General features: G+C 43.7%; 1 protein-coding gene across 2 annotated transcripts in view; it reads left to right on the forward strand.

Moving 5' to 3' along the window:
• LOC121535338 (coiled-coil domain-containing protein 178) overlaps window positions 1–16,380 on the forward strand; it is a 31,821-nt gene that overhangs the window by 1,460 nt on the left and 13,981 nt on the right. For both annotated transcript variants that reach the window (XM_041842307.1, XM_041842308.2), the window contains exons 3-17: window positions 2,606–2,742; window positions 2,865–2,923; window positions 6,027–6,112; window positions 6,415–6,618; window positions 6,819–7,039; window positions 7,147–7,289; window positions 9,237–9,390; window positions 9,609–9,704; window positions 9,820–9,956; window positions 10,046–10,229; window positions 10,946–11,008; window positions 11,171–11,332; window positions 11,433–11,546; window positions 11,805–11,950; window positions 12,239–12,398. In XM_041842307.1, the coding sequence (XP_041698241.1) occupies window positions 2,606–2,742; window positions 2,865–2,923; window positions 6,027–6,112; window positions 6,415–6,618; window positions 6,819–7,039; window positions 7,147–7,289; window positions 9,237–9,390; window positions 9,609–9,704; window positions 9,820–9,956; window positions 10,046–10,229; window positions 10,946–11,008; window positions 11,171–11,332; window positions 11,433–11,546; window positions 11,805–11,950; window positions 12,239–12,398 (2,066 nt within the window). The remainder of the gene's footprint in view (window positions 1–2,605; window positions 2,743–2,864; window positions 2,924–6,026; window positions 6,113–6,414; window positions 6,619–6,818; window positions 7,040–7,146; window positions 7,290–9,236; window positions 9,391–9,608; window positions 9,705–9,819; window positions 9,957–10,045; window positions 10,230–10,945; window positions 11,009–11,170; window positions 11,333–11,432; window positions 11,547–11,804; window positions 11,951–12,238; window positions 12,399–16,380) is intronic.

The following is a 16,380-nucleotide window of genomic DNA, read 5'->3' on the forward strand; positions in this document are numbered from 1 at the left end:
ATCACGCTGCGCCTTGGTCTGACCCGTTCATCAACGAACGTGACAGAAGATCCCACCAAACGAGGACCAAGCAGCGTGCCCAGGCGGAGCGAAGGGCCATGTCACAGGTGGGCAAGTTGTGGTCATGGGAAGAGATATTTGCGGGGAAAGGACCATGGGCTAAGATAGATGCCCAGGCAGGAGAGGAGCAACGACAACACGGAGGAGGCCGGTCAAGGAGGAAGCCCGAGAGGCATCCCACGGGGTGGTTGGCAGAGCCAACTCCCCGTACTCACGCGAGAAGGCGTATGACTGGGCAAGCTCCGTGTTATGCGGAGCTACGTACTGTGTCGCCAGTGCGCCGGCACAGTCCTGTACGTCTTGTGCTTGCACCACGCACGTGCCGTGCGAAGATGGGTATCCAGCCAGGACGGGGTGTGCCGGCTCAACGCTCCTGGTCTCCAGTACGCCTCCTCAGTCCCGCATATCCTGCGCCAGTTCTACGAGCTGTATCACCAGTACGCGTGCACAGCCCAGTGCGTCCTGTGCCAGCGCCCCGCACGTGTAGTGTGAAAGTGGGTAGCCAGCCAGGACGGGTTGTGCCAGCTCTCCGCTCCAGACCTCCAGTCCGCCTTCGCAGTCCGGTCCGGCCCGTTCCTGCTCCTCGCACCAAGCCAGTGGTGCGCGTCGCCAGCCCGGCCCGGCCCGTTCCTGCTCCTCGCACCAAGCTAGTGGTGCGCGTCACCAGCCCGGCCCGGCCTGTTCCTGCCCCTCGCACCAAGCCAGTGGTGCGCGTCGCCAGCCCGGTCCGCCCTGTTCCTGTCCCTCGCACCAAGGCAGTGGTGCGCGTCGCCAGCCCGGCCCAGCCTGTTCCTGCTCCTCACACCAAGCTAGTGGTGCGCGTCGCCAGCCCGGTCCGGGATCCCTCGCACCAAGCCAGTGGTGCGCGTCGCCAGCCCGGCCGGCCTGTTCCTGCCCCTCGCACCAAGCCAGGGGTGCGCGTCACCAGCCCGGCCCGGCCTGGCCTGTTCCTGCCCCTCGCACCAAGCCAGTGGTGCGCGTCGCCAGCCCGGTCCGGCCTGTTCCTGACCCTCGCACCAAGCCAGTGGTGCGCGTCGCCAGCCCGGCCTGGCCTGTTCCTGCTTCTCGCACCAGACCAGTGGTGAGTGTGTCCAGTCCGGCACGGCCCGTGCCCGTTCTACCGGTGCCTGGTCCGGCACCAGTCAGCAGCTCCAGTCCGGAGCCAGAGCAGTCCGCTCCACCGGTGCCTGATCCAGCTCCGGTAAGCTGCTCCACTCCGGAGCCAGAGCAGTCCACTCCACCGGGGTCTAGTCCAGCTCCGGTCAGTGGCTCCAGTCCGGAGCCTGAGCAGTCCGCTCCACCGGTGCCCGGTCCAGCTCCGGTCAGCGGCTCCAGTCCAGACCCAGACGTCAGCCCCTCTCCAGGTTCAGGGTCTCCCACACCAGGGTCCAGACAGGGCTTGGAGTATAGTGGGAGGAAGGAGAGGGGAAGCAGTGTGCCGAGGTCCAGACCAGACCAGGGGCGCAACAGGGAGGTGGAAAATAGGTGGTTGTCACGCCCGGAGCCGGATCCGCCTCTGAGGCGGAATGCCCACCCGGCCCCTACCCTGTTAAGTAAAGGTTGTGCGGTCGGAGCTGGCGCCCTGTGCCACTGGCGCCCTGTGCTCTTCACAGATGAAAGCAGGTTCACACTGAGCACGTGACAGACGTGACAGAGTCTGGAGACGCCGTGGAGAACGTTCTGCTGCCTGCAACATCCTCCAGAATGACCGGTTTGGCGGTGGGTCAGTCATGGTGTGGGGTGGCATTTCTTTGGGGGGCCGCACAGCCCTCCATGTACTCGCCAGAGGTAGCCTGACTGCCATTAGGTACCGAGATGAGATCCTCAGACCCCTTGTGAGACCATATGCTGGTGTGGTTGGCCCTGGGTTCCTCCTAATGCAAGACAATGCTAGACCTCATGTGGCTGGAGTGTGTCAGCAGTTCCTGCAAGAGGAAGGCATTGATGCTATGGACTGGCCCGCCCGTTCCCCAGACCTGAATCCAATTGAGCACATCTGGGACATCATGTCTCGCTCCATCCACCAACGCCACGTTGCACCACAGACTGTCCAGGAGTTGGCGGATGCTTTAGTCCAGGTCTGGGAGTAGATCCCTCAGGAGACCATCCACCACCTCATCAGGAGCATGCCCAGGCGTTGTAGGGAGGTCATACAGGCACGTGGAGGCCACACACACTACTGAGCCTCATTTTGACTTGTTTTAAGGACATTACATCAAAGTTGGATCAGCCTGTAGTGTGGTTTTCCACTTTAATTTTGAGGGTGACTCCAAATCCAGACCTCCATGGGTTGATAAATTTGATTTCCATTGATAATTTTTGTGTGATTTTGTTGTCAGCACATTCAACTATGTAAAGAAAAAAGTATTTAATAAGATTATTTCATTCATTCAGATCTAGGATGTGTTATTTTAGTGTTCCCTTAATTTTTTTGAGCAGTGTATATGGAAAGCAGTTATGTGTTTTTGGCATTTCATCAAGAATTGGGGCATAGGCCTAACTCTTCAATTTGATTTACAGCTGGTCATTTCTGATATCTTTTAAGATCAGGTAGATCTTCAAGCAGTGTGCCCCAGCAGACGTCGCAGTTGTGCCCTGGTTAACACCCCCTCACCATGTGTCAACAAAGCTGTTTGCCATATTCAGGAGCTGAAGAGGAAAGTGGAGAACTGGTGTCAACAGGTAAGATTCTGATGTCTTAGTGTGATCATGCAAAAAAGCTTTTTGAGATAATTATTATGGGCCAAAAATCACTGAAAAAAAAAATACATTTCTGTCATTTGTCCTCCTGTCCCCTCTACCAGTCAGGAAATGTTCAGCGTCAGATGTCTCATGAAAAACAGAAAAACAGCAAAACTTTTAGGTAAGATGTATCTTTTTTGTCCTATGTTATGTCCTATGTGACTTTCCACACCTCCAACCCTTACACACAAGCACACACACACACACACACACAACCACCCATAAGCAAACACATACAAGCACACACACACACACACACACACACACACACACACACACACACACACACACACACAGTCTTGTTTAACTAACCTTGTGGGGACACACAATTGATTCTCATTCAAAGTCCTATTTTCCCTAACGCTTACCCTAACCTTAATCCCAAAATCTAACCTTAATCCTAACTCCTAATTCTAACCCTAGCACTAATCCTAACCTAAACCCCCTAGAAATAGCCTTTTCCCTTGTTGGGACCAACAAAATGTCTCCTGTTGGTCAAATGTTTGTTTACTATTCTTGTGGGTTATAGTTTAACACGTCCACAACCACCCATAAACAAACCCACACAAGCACACACATGCACACAGACTCACACAAATACACACACACACACATACACAGTCAACTCTGGTGTTCTATTATATACTATTTTCAACTGCATGACCAAGACACTATATTTGTAAATACAGTCATACTGGACATAGCACATTCATGATGTATACTGTATATCCTATTGTGTATATATCAGGCTAATACTATGCATACTAACGCTTCTATTACTTGTTATTTTTGACTTGACTCTTATTATTACTGCAATGTTGAGGGAGTTAGCACACAAGCATTTCGCTGCACCTTTCAAACATTCTGTAAACTGTGTACCTGACGAATACAATTGGATTCTATCTTTCTTCATTTAAAGCAGGGGTGTCAAACGTCCGGCCCGCGGGCCGGATCAGGCCCGCAAACGGGTTTAATCCGGCCCGCGAGATGATTTTGAAAAGAAAATATATATAAAAAAACAAACAAAAAAAAAACAATTTTTGTAAAGTATAAAAATGCGCTGCAATTTTTCAATAAAATAAACTGCTGTTCCAATTGCGTCCGCTGGATGGCGCAATAGCAATTGTGTTAAGCAAGCAAACTGTTTATACTGGGGCAGAGCAAGTAGGTCAAGCACGTGCAGCCAATGAGCTACTTTGTTTTGCCCGCGATATTTATTACGGCTTCTACTTTTAACATTATGTGCTTTGGCACCCTCATTGCCCCAATATGTCTCTGTCAAAAAAGAGAAAAGTGGACGCAGAGTGCAGAGTGTTCCAAGAAAAATGGTCATCCTATTTATTCACGGAATTGAATGGGAAAGCTGTATGTTTGGTGTGTTCAGAGCATGTTGCAGTGCTGAAAGAATATAACCTTCGTCGCCACTATGTGAGTCTTCATGCCGACAAATATGACAACTTTCAAGGACAGCGGAGATGAGAGAAGGTGAATGAACTGTTGGCCGGTCTGAAGAAACAGCAGTCTGTGTTTACTCACAGCCGAGACATCAGTGACGCTGCAGTGAAAGCTAGCTACCTCATTGCTAATGAAATCGCAGTGGCTTCAAAACCATTTAGTGAGGGTGAATTTGTAAAAACATGCATGATGAAGGCAGCGGAGATTGTGTGCCCTGAAAAGCGGCAGGCTTTTTGCAAATATCAGCCTGACAAGAAACACAGTTGCAGACAGGATTTCCGATCTTTCAGTGGATTTGGACAGCCAGTTGAAGCAAAAAGTAAAGTCATTTATTGCGTTTTCGGTTGCAATTGATGAAAGCACGGACATTACAGATGTTGCACAACTGGCCATTTTCATCCGCGGAGTTGATGACACATTGACCGTCACCGAGGAGTTCGTGGAGTTGGTGCCGATGACAGATACAACGACAGCAGCTGATATTTTTACCGCACTCGTCGGGCGCGCTGGACAGGGTCGGAGTGGACTGGTCCCGCGCTGTCAGCCTGGCTACAGATGGTGCGCCCTCAATGATCGGGAAAAAAGCAGGCGTTGTGACAAAGTTCAGAGAGAAAGTGCAATCTGCAAATGGAGGACGTGATTTTTTGACTTTTCACTGTATTTTGCACCAGGAGGCTTTGTGTTGCAAGTCATTAAAGATGGATAACGTCATGAAGGTGGTCATCCAAACTGTTAATTTCATCCGATCCAGAAGCCTGAATCACCGTCAGTTTGACAGCCTTCTCAGAGAGAAAGACCACATCTATGGCCTGCCATACCACACTGAGGTAAGATGGTTAAGCCGAGGTGCTGTGCTGAGGCGTTTCTTTGATTTACGAGAAGAAATTGAACAGTTCATGGAAGAAAAGGGCAAACCAGTGTTAGAATTTCATTCCGCAGAATGGATGCAGGACCTTGCATTTATGGTGGATGTTACAGAGCACCTGAATAACTTGAACAAACAGCTGCAAGGGCGCAACAAAGTTGTCACGCAGTATTATGACAGCATACGTTCTTTCAAGTTGAAGCTGTCATTGTGGGAGACGCAACTTGCCGGTGGTGATGCAGCTCACTTCCCCTGTCTGAAAAATGTGTGCGCGACCCAACATGTGGCAGACATGAAGCGGTTCAAAGATAACATAACGGGACTGTTACGGGAGTTTGAGCAACGCTTTCAGATGTATGTTTATATGTTTTTATGTTGATGTACTATTGTTTTTAATTGATTTTATTTTATTTGTATATTTAACCTATTCTTGACTCTGTGGTTCTTGCACTTGTTTGGGGAACAGGATTTCATTATTTTTATCTACATTTCTGCCTGAGAAATGACACCCTGATATAGTTCTGTGATCTCTGAAACAGTTCTGTTAATCACTGAGGCATTGTGTGTTTGTGTGTTCTTTTTCTTTAGAATTTTCAAATAAACTTGACGTGTTTTATGATTAATAGTGATGTTGTGCTTGTACTATTTTGGACACACTGTCCTCAGGCTCCAGCTTTATGTTGTATGTTGATCGTATTAAAACAAAGAAAACAATCTGAAGTTGTTGTTTTTAAGATATATATACCATGATTTTTCCGGTCCGGCCCACTTGGGAATAGATTTTCCTCCATGTGGCCCCTGAGCTAAAATGAGTTTGACACCCCTGATTTAAAGCTTTACATTTACAGCAATTAATGTTCCTATTTCTTCAGGTATGTGAAGAAATGTGTTCCATCTTTTCCAGATTGAATTCCAGTGAATATGTGTCTTCAATGATGCCTACAGAGTTATACATTGAAGGCATTGGACTAAGTGCAAGAGGTGAAAGAGGTGAATATTTTTAATTTGTTTATTTATTTTCTCAAATGAGAGAGATAGAGTACACAGACTTGTGTCACGTGATGAAGTCCATGAACACAACAAAATGTACAGTGTAATGGCATCTATAACGTGCACATTATTCTGAATCAACCATATACAGTACAGCCCCTATTGTTTGCAGATGCTTTCTGTACAATGAGTCCACTTTTATTTTATTTTAGCTTAGGTAATCTGACAATTATCAATATTTTTCAATAGATAAGGCTACTGGTATACATACACTATACGAACATCTTTCTTCCTTCATACAGAGGGTGACCTGTTGTCTCCGCTGCGTAAGGAAACCACGGACGTCCTGGTAGAAGTGGTGTATCTGATTGAACGTCTGGAAGCTGATCGCCAGGATGCAGAGGAGGCTCTACAGTCGGAGAAGAAGAGAAGGAGAACTTTAGGGAGGAAAATGTATAGTATTTCACTGTGGAAGCAGCAGGAGTTCCCTGTTGCTGTCCAGAAAGGTCAGTCAGTGGCATAAAGACAAAGATCCCTTAAAGAAAGGTCATTCATATTATTATCACTCTTTTATTATGAGGATTATTCTGTAACACTAGTTGTTGAAGACAAAATAAACTGTCATCTAGTAGGTTTTGTAAGTTCTTTATATATTGCTTACAATGCTGCTTTACCTGAAACCTGGATATGTACTGTTTCTCTCCAGAGCATGAGGCCTGTACCAGAGACATCAGTGAATTGAAATGGCATCTGAAATTGAGAAGAGATAAACTTCACCAAGTGAAAGATAGAATGATCAAGACAGAGGTTTTGAACCAGCGGTTAAATGAGGACATTGATTTCATCAAGAAGAATGGGCCTCTTGTGAAGGAAAAACTGCAGCTGGAGAGCGATTTCATGATCCAAATTAATACGTCTCAACACGAGGTACTCTTCACAATGAATTTTGTTTATTAGTTTTTTTCTACAGTTATTGTCACATATATATATTGCATATAATATATTGCATATTTATATTTTTGTTGTTGTTTTAGGCCCTTGAGACATTTTCAAAGACCTTCAGTGAACTCAAGAGTTGTCAAGAAGAGATGAGAAAGGAAGAACTGAAAGCGGATGAGGATAGAGGGTTGATGTTCAATGAACTTAAGGGCATCAGGAATCTGCTAAATGACAGACTGTGAGTACCATGCACAGCATATTAAATAGTATTACAGTATCTGATAGTTACTCCAAATTTTTTTTTAGATAAAGGTTGAGTGTCTCAAATGTATTGTTTTCAACTTAAACATGTCACATGTACTGCAACTACATAGAAGGAACTAAATGAATAATTGTAGGAGTAATCTGTCCTGTTAGGTCTCGAATATCTCTGTAATCACGTGGTAACTTAATCTAACAGTGTTGTTATAAAGTACTTACAACTGTAGCGCCATGCTTGCAGTTTACGCAATTAGACATACAGTGAGGGAAAAATGTATTTGATCCCCTGCTGATTTTGTACGTTTGCCCACTGACAAAGACATTATCAGTCTATAATTTTAATGGTAGGTTTATTTGAACAGTGAGAGACAGAATAACAACAAAAAAATCCAGAAAAACACATGTCAAAAATGTTATAAATTGATTTGCATTTTAATTAGGGAAATAAGTATTTGACCCCTCTGCAAAACATGACTTAGTACTTGGTGGCAAAACCCTTGTTGGCAATCACAGAGGTCAGACGTTTCTTGTAGTTGTCCACCAGGTTTGCACACATCTCAGGAGGGATTTTGTCCCACTCCTCTTTGCAGATCTTCTACAAGTCATTAAGGTTTCGAGGCAGACGTTTGGCAACTCAAACCTTCAGCTCCCTCCACAGATTTTCTATGGGATTAAGGTCTGGAGACTGGCTAGGCCACTCCAGGACCTTAATGTGCTTCTTCTTGAGCCACTCCTTTGTTGCATTGGCCGTGTGTTTTGGGTCATTGTCATGCTGGAATACCCATCCACGACCCATTTTCAATGCCCTGGCTGAGGGAAGGAGGTTCTCACCCAAGATTTGACGGTACATGGCCCCGTCCATCGTCCCTTTGATGCGGTGAAGTTGTCCTGTCCCCTTAGCAGAAAAACACCTCCAAAGCATAATGTTTCCACCTCCATGTTTGACGGTGGGGATGATGTTCTTGGGGTCATAGGCAGCATTCCTCCTCCTCCAAACACGGCGAGTTGAGTTGATGCCAAAGAGCTCGATTTTGGTCTCATCTGACCACAACACTTTCACCCAGTTCTCCTCTGAATCATTCAGATGTTCATTGGCAAACTTTAGACGGCCCTGTATATGTGCTTTCTTGAGCAGGGGGACCTTGCGGGCGCTGCAGGATTTCAGTCCTTCACGGCGTAGTGTGTTACCAATTGTTTTCTTGGTGACTATGGTCCCAGCTGCCTTGAGATCATTAACAAGATCCTCCCGTGTAGTTCTGTGCTGATTTCTCACCGTTCTCATGATCATTGCAACTCCACGAGGTGAGATCTTGCATGGAGCCCCAGGCCGAGGGAGATTGACAGGTCTTTTGTGTTTCTTCCATTTGCGAATAATCGCACCAACTGTTGTCACCTTCTCACCAAGCTGCTTGGCGATGGTCTTGTAGCCCATTCCAGCCTTGTGTAGGTCTACAATCTTGTCCCTGACATCCTTGGAGAGCTCTTTGGTCTTGGCCATGGTGGAGAGTTTGGAATCTGATTGATTGCTTCTGTGGACAGGTGTCTTTTATACAGGTAACAAACTGAGATTAGGAGCACTCCCTTTAAGAGTGTGCTCCTAATCTCAGCTCGTTACCTGTATAAAAGACACCTGGGAGCCAGAAATCTTTCTGATTGAGAGGGGGTCAAATACTTATTTACCTCATTAAAATGCAAATCAATTTATAACATTTTTTTTCATGCGTTTTTCAGGATTTTTTTGTTGTTATTCTGTCTCTCACTGTTCAAATAAACCTACCATTAAAATTATAGACTGATCATTTCTTTGTCAGTGGGCAAACGTACAAAATCAGCAGGGGATCAAATACTTTTTTCCCTCACTGTATATGCAAAGTTGATGAATAATTTGACTTCAAAAGATGATAAATTGTATTATTTTGTCCAGAACTGAGTTCCAGCAGCTGATAGATTATTGGGACGGCTACTGCATTACAGTGAGGGAGACAGAGGAGAGGGTGGCTCTGAAAGAGGAGGAGTGGGGAGTCATGTCACAACGTATCCCTGTGCTAGAGGTGCAGGAGACTGCAGTCAATGATCTGGTGAGGACTGTACTGTGCTAACTGTGTACTGTATGATACGTCAGCACATGTGGGCCAGTCTGTAACTTAAATGATTTTCACCACTGTGAACAACTGCATCTATCATAATTAATGAATCAATGAATTAATGAGGAATTTGACTTAAGAAATATGCTAAAACATTCACAAAAGTTCCTTACACTTTGAGAATACAATGTATAGTTATTTTTTGGTCACAGGTTGTGGAGTTGAACATATTAATTGAGGTTGAAGGTAGAAAAATTGCACAATTAAAGGAGGAGATTTCAGAGCTGCAGAAAGAAGTCCATGCAACTGTAAGTGATGATAGTTATTGTTGACATTTTAATATTTTTCACAATACTTTATTTATTGCATACGATTTATTGCATATTTATTGCTTCCTAACGTTGCATCCGGGGCATATTCCAGAGACTTGCAGGTGAAGCGGCGGTCTCTCACTCCGAGGAGGTGTTCTGTAAGAAACATCAGGAGATCTTGTCTCTCCACGAGGAAAACAAAGAGTATGAACTGGAGACTGAGGACTACAGTAAGATGATCTATAAGAGGTACTGTATATCATTTGTGTGTGTGTGTGTGTATACTTATGTACGTGTGTGTGTGCATACTTACGTACGTGTGTGTGTGTGTCCATCAGTAAGCAGGCTGTGAAGCAGCTTCAGAAGGAGAGGAAGGGCATGCTGCAGAAGATCAGTGTGAACGAGGAACAGAGAGAAGAGGCCAAGGAGGAGCTGTCCCAGGTGGCAGCAATGCACGCTAACACCAAGGTCAACCTGGATGACCTGGAGCAGCAGACCTTCATGGAGGAGCAGAGGATGAGGGTCCGTGTGGAAAGAGACATGCACTTAACTCGACATTCATGCACTCTTACCTGTAGTATGAGCAAGGCTACAGATGTAGGATCTTAATTTGCAATGCAGGACATTTTACATTTGTAGTGTATTTGAGGTTTAAAAAGGCTTGTGAAGTTTGTAATTTCCACTGAGATTTCAGACATGATTTTCCCTTACGAAACATGTATCAACCCCTACAAAAATGTCCATGAATTATAATCCACATAATAATTTTAATTTCTTGTTGCGGCAGGATTATTTTCCTGCTATAGCAAACTGGCTCAAATTAAGATCTTACATCTGTAGAGATCCATGCACTCTTACCTGTAGTACCATGCACATAACTAGAGATCCATGCACTGTTTTTATCAGAATTTATGAGGGTAAGTTAGAGACACTAATTTATAAATGGAATCCTACATAGAGAGAAGGTTGCATATCCCCATTGACACAAGTGTCTGATGTTTAGATTCAGCCCTCTGACCATTAGATATTGTCAATCACATAATCTGCACTAGTTGTCGGTGAGAGAAGCACATGCTTTTAGAGATTCATCCATGCTTGGAGTCTCTCTACCAAGGTGTGTTTGTGAAAAGAGCACTTGCAGATAGACATTCAGATATGCACTAGTAGATTAATGTACGATGATGGAGTGGGCTTCTTTACTAGTGTTACTGATGCAACACATATACATATCTCCTCAGAAAGTGACTGAGAATCTGAAGAAAGACATGATGAGCGAGATGAAAGCCATGGCCATTCTGAAGGTAAATCTCTTCTGTACAGTTTCGACTTTCACGGTTGGTTCTGTCAAGTATATTTTTACTATCAGGTGTGTTATAAAACCAGTAATCTCATAAGACTGATCTTGGAAAGTGATATGATTCCTTGTGTACAACAGTTTTGTTCAGTTTTAAACTGTATTTCAGGATAAATTAACAACAATTAAAGCAGAATTACACCAGGAGCAAACCAACACAGAAAACGCCAGATGGAAACTTCATAAGAATTTTGAAGAGGCATCATCAGCTACAAAACAACTGGAAATTGAAATGGAAAAACTGAGAAAGATTTACAATTATAAATCTGAGGTAATCTAACATTTTATGTTCAGTTTACTGTATTTCCAACATTTTTGTGAGATATGTTGATTGTTTCAAATTCAATTGATTATTAATTTATCCGTTTCAGAAAATTGAAAGTTTAAGGGAGAAACTCTGTGATGTTCGAACAGAACACAAAAACACTTCAAATTGTCTGAAAAAGGAAAGGAACCTGAAACTTGACCATCTAAATACTGTCAAGGTAAGATAAATCAAGGATTTACACACAGTCACTTACCACATTTTAAAAAGAGTGAGAAATGTAATAGATATTAGCACAACACATTTCATAATATCATGTATTCAATCTAATACACACGCATGATTTACAAGTGATAAAGTATTTGAAATCAGAAGGTAGGTGGTGGGACTTATTGAAAGTTATTGATGTTGAAATCAAGCTGCCAAGTTTCATTGTGGCGCATGGTTCATTAATTTCAATCTCGTTTATCGTTGATAGGAATTACACCAAGATGTTACCAAGAGGTTTGACCATGCCTTGAGCAGAATCGCAGTCCTCACTGCTAAATCCAAAGAGTACAGAACAGGGTCTGACAGGATGGAGGAAACAGCAGCCACTATGCCAGATGTCATTGAAGAACTACAGTAAGAATCTCTCCTCTCCTCACAACCACCCTCTGCTCTGCCAATATAATATAATACGCCTTCTACCCCATCCAGATTATTTGGAATGTATTATCATTGTAAGCCTGCTGCACCAGAGACCCTGGAAAGCTTGAATGTATTAGTTTGATTCATGCTGTGCTCAGAGCATGAAGCGTCACCATTAACTTTGAAGTCTTGGCTTTTCCATCATTGATATTACCACAGGAATCAGCTTGGTATTATTCCAAATCAATTGATTGTCGTTCACCTGTATTTGACATTTATCAGGTCCATCTTTGATGCCGTAGAGTTCAAAAACCAAACAGCTACGTTGATCATGAACACCTTGGAACGTGATATCACCAACTGTCAACAACGGATTGAGCAAGCAGTGCAAACTCACACTACTCTATTCACAACCAGACAGCAAAAAATGGAGGAAACCAAGGTAAAACACTGGGTCATTTGGTTGAATACAAGGTGGTTTGGTTTATGTTGTACTCACTGTATTCGATGTTAGTATTACTGGTATTCCTCATACAGTAAATTTTACTGGAATTGAGACCATATACAGTAAAATTTAGGTAGGCTAAAAACAGGTAGGCTAAAAATATTTGTTAGTTTTCAAACATGCCCATTGGCAATTGTCTTCAAAGTGGTATATTGTTAACAAACACAAGAGTATGACTGAAAGGGTCCTCAGCTTATTGTGTAGTTATTTGTGGATTAGTGTCACTAGAATTACTCGCTACAATCCGTTGTGAGAAGACCACAACAGCGTCCTAAGCAATTAGAATTACCAGCCAAGGTCAATCGTGTTGTGTTTTTTAAAGGAGTGACAACTAACTGTTGGAGTATAAAATTATTTATGTCTGTGGTGTACATTATTTTATAATTATGCTTTGTCTTAAAGTGGCAATCAGCAGTTGAAAGAATAACCAAGGGAGGTCCTCACCCCTGTTTCGGTACAGTTGAATTAAGCTCATGAGACATTTATAAGTTATATTCTTCAAGAATCTTATGGGGATATATCATTAATTTATAAGTCCAAAAATTGATGTAGGAACTGCAGATTGCCCCTTTAATGGGAGAGCCCTATTTATTGTAAGGTTTTCATCTGCAGCATGCAGGATTATCAGCCCAGCCAGAGCCTCGTGGCTGATGGGAGTCTCACATGGCTTATCTAATGTGAAATCGCCATGTGGTATAGAGTTTCATTAAACGGTGATCAAGAATGCATTAGTTCAAAACAAGAAAAGGCAATGGAGCTAGGCCGCCATGCATCCGTGAGCGCAGCAACTTTAAAGAAGTTGTTGGCGTGAGACAATTTAAGAATTAGGAAGTCTTCCTCATAGACACAAGTCCCATTAGCCTGGTAAAAGGCAATCATGCAAAAATAGCTTTAGCCTTTTTCACTTGAAAAAATTTAATGGAAACAACAATAGGCCTATAGCCCCTCTCACCAAATGAAAAGATCAAGAGTTAGAGAGAGTGTTAAGTTATAAGGAAATTGGTTACTTTGATCATTAGGTTCATTAGGTCCGATATAACTACTGCTGTACACAGTTTCTATTCATATACTGTCCATACTTTCTATACACGTTCTGACATTTCTTAATTTCTTTCTTCTTACTTTTTGGATTATGTGCATATTGTTTTGTATTGATAGGTATTATTACTGCACTGTTGGAGCTAGAAACACAAGCATTTCGCTGCACCTGCGATAACATTTGCAAATCTGTGTACGCGACCAATAAACTTGGATTTGATTTGATTTGAATATAAAGCACACACATAATATCCACATTAGCATAACGTAATAAGCCCACTAAGCATTTGGGAACCGCTGTGCGTGACTCAGAGAACGAGTAAACACAGTAATGACTGGACACATTGAGATATAAAATTACACAGGAGAAAGATGCTGACCTCATATTATCATTGGAAGGCCCTGGAGGTCACTATGGATGTTGACTGTTGGGATGTTAACTGTCAGGTAGAGCCCATTAGTATTGCTAACAGCTCAGAGGAGGCTTGTGTTTGTGTGTGGGGAGAGACTAAGAGGACCTTTCTGACCTGCATCCCATTGACAGCCCGATTAGCCAAAATCCATAACTGACCCTTACCTTAACACTAACCTTAACAAAACCCTTAACCCTAACCGTAACCTAATTTTCACCAATTCGAAAATGTAATATCGGTTTGCACGTCAGACACGTCCCCTTAGTTTTTCCTGTTTGTGTACGTGTGTGTGTGTGTGTGTGCGCGCGCTGGATGGCATGCTCATCTGCTTTTTTCTCTTGGTGACATTGTTACCACATTTACTGGCCACCACAACACTGTTGTGTATCCACAAACAGTTCCATTCAACTCAAGAAGTCGCCCCATACACTAAGTCAATTGAAATTAAATTAAACAAAATCAGCTGAAGTCCAGTTATTCAGCAGGTACAGTGCCTTCAGAAAGTATTCACACCCCTTAACTTTTTCCACATTTTGTTGTGTGAATTTAAAATAGATTAAATTGAGATTTTGTGTCACTGGCCTACACACAATACCGCATAATGTCAATGTGGAATTATGTTTTTCAAAATCGTTACAAATTAATTAAAAATGAAAAGCTGAAATGTCTTGAGTCAATAAGTATTCAACCCCTTTCTTATGGCAAGCCTAAATAAGTTCAGGAGTAAAAATGTGCTTAACAAGTCACATAATAAGTTGCATGGACTCACTCTGTTTGTAATAATAATGTTTAACATTATTTTTGAATGACTACCTCATCTCTGTACCCCACAGATACAATTATCTGTAAGGTCGAGCAGTGAATTTCGAACACAGATTCAACCATAATGACCAGGGAGGTTTTCCAATGCCTCGCAAAGAAAGGCACCTATTGGTAGATGTGTAAAAATATAAAAAGCACACATTGAATATCGCTTTGAGCATGATGAAGTTATTAATTACACTTTGGATTGTGTATTAATACACCCAGTCACTACAAAGATACAGGCATCCTTCCTAACTCAGTTGCCGGAGAGGAAGGAAACCTCTCAGGGATTTCACCATGAGGCCAATGGTGACATTAAAACAGTTACAGAGTTTAATGGCTGTGATAGGAGAAAACTGAGGATGGATCAACAACATTGTAGTTACTCCACAATACTAACCTAATTATCAATCAATCAATCAATTTTATTTTATATAGCCCTTCTTACATCAGCTAATATCTCGAAGTGCTGTACAGAAACCCAGCCTAAAACCCCAAACAGCTAGTAATGCAGGTGTAGAAGCACGGTGGCTAGGAAAAACTCCCTAGAAAGGCGAAAGCCTAGGAAGAAACCTAGAGAGGAACCAGGCTATGAGGGGTGGCCAGTCCTCTTCTGGCTGTGCCGGGTGGAGATTATAACAGAACCATGCCAAGATGTTCAAAAATGTTCATAAGTGACAAGCATGGTCAAATAATAATCAGGAATAAATCTCAGTTGGCTTTTCATAGCCGATCATTAAGAGTTGAAAACAGCAGGTCTGGGACAGGTAGGGGTTCCATAACCGCAGGCAGAACAGTTGAAACTGGAATAGCAGCAAGGCCAGGCGGACTGGGGACAGCAAGGTGTCATCATGCCCGGTAGTCCTGACGTAGGGTCCTAGGGCTCAGGTTCTCAGAGAGAAAGAGAGAACGAGAGAATTAGAGAGAGCATACTTAAATTCACACAGGACACTGGATAAGACAGGAGAAGTACTCCAGGTATAACCAACTAACCCCAGCCCCCCGACACATAAACTACTGCAGCATAAATACTGGAGGCTGAGACAGGAGCGGTCCGGAGACACTGTGGCCCCATCCGAAGAAACCCCGGACAGGGCCAAACAGGAAGGATATAACCCCACCCACTCCGCCAAAGCACAGCCCCCGCACCACTAGAGGGATATCCCCAACCACCAACTTACAATCCTGAGACAAGGCCGAGTATAGCCCACAGAGGTCTCCACCACAGCACAAACCAAGGGGGGCGCCAACCCAGACAGGAAGATCACGTCAGTAACTCAACCCACTCAAGTGACGCACCCCTCCCAGGGACGGCATGAAAGAGCACCAGCAAGCCAGTGACTCAGCCCCTGCAACAGGGTTAGAGGCAGAGAACCCCAGTGGAGAGGGGAACCGGCCCGGCAGAGACAGCAAGGGCTGTTCGTTGCTCCAGCCTTTCCGTTCACCTTCACACTCCTGGGCCAGACTACACTCAATCATATGACCTACTGAAGAGATAAGTCTTCAGTAAAGACTTAAAGGTTGAGACCGAGTCTGCGTCTCTCACATGGGTAGGCAGACTGTTCCATAAAAATGGAGATCTATAGGAGAAAGCCCTGCCTCCCACTGTTTGCTTAGAAATTCTAGGGACAATTAGGAGGCCTGCGTCTTGTGACCGTAGCGTA

Source organism: Coregonus clupeaformis, chromosome 21, assembly GCF_020615455.1.
Source record: "Coregonus clupeaformis isolate EN_2021a chromosome 21, ASM2061545v1, whole genome shotgun sequence".
NCBI classification, from domain to species: Eukaryota; Metazoa; Chordata; class Actinopteri; order Salmoniformes; family Salmonidae; genus Coregonus; species Coregonus clupeaformis.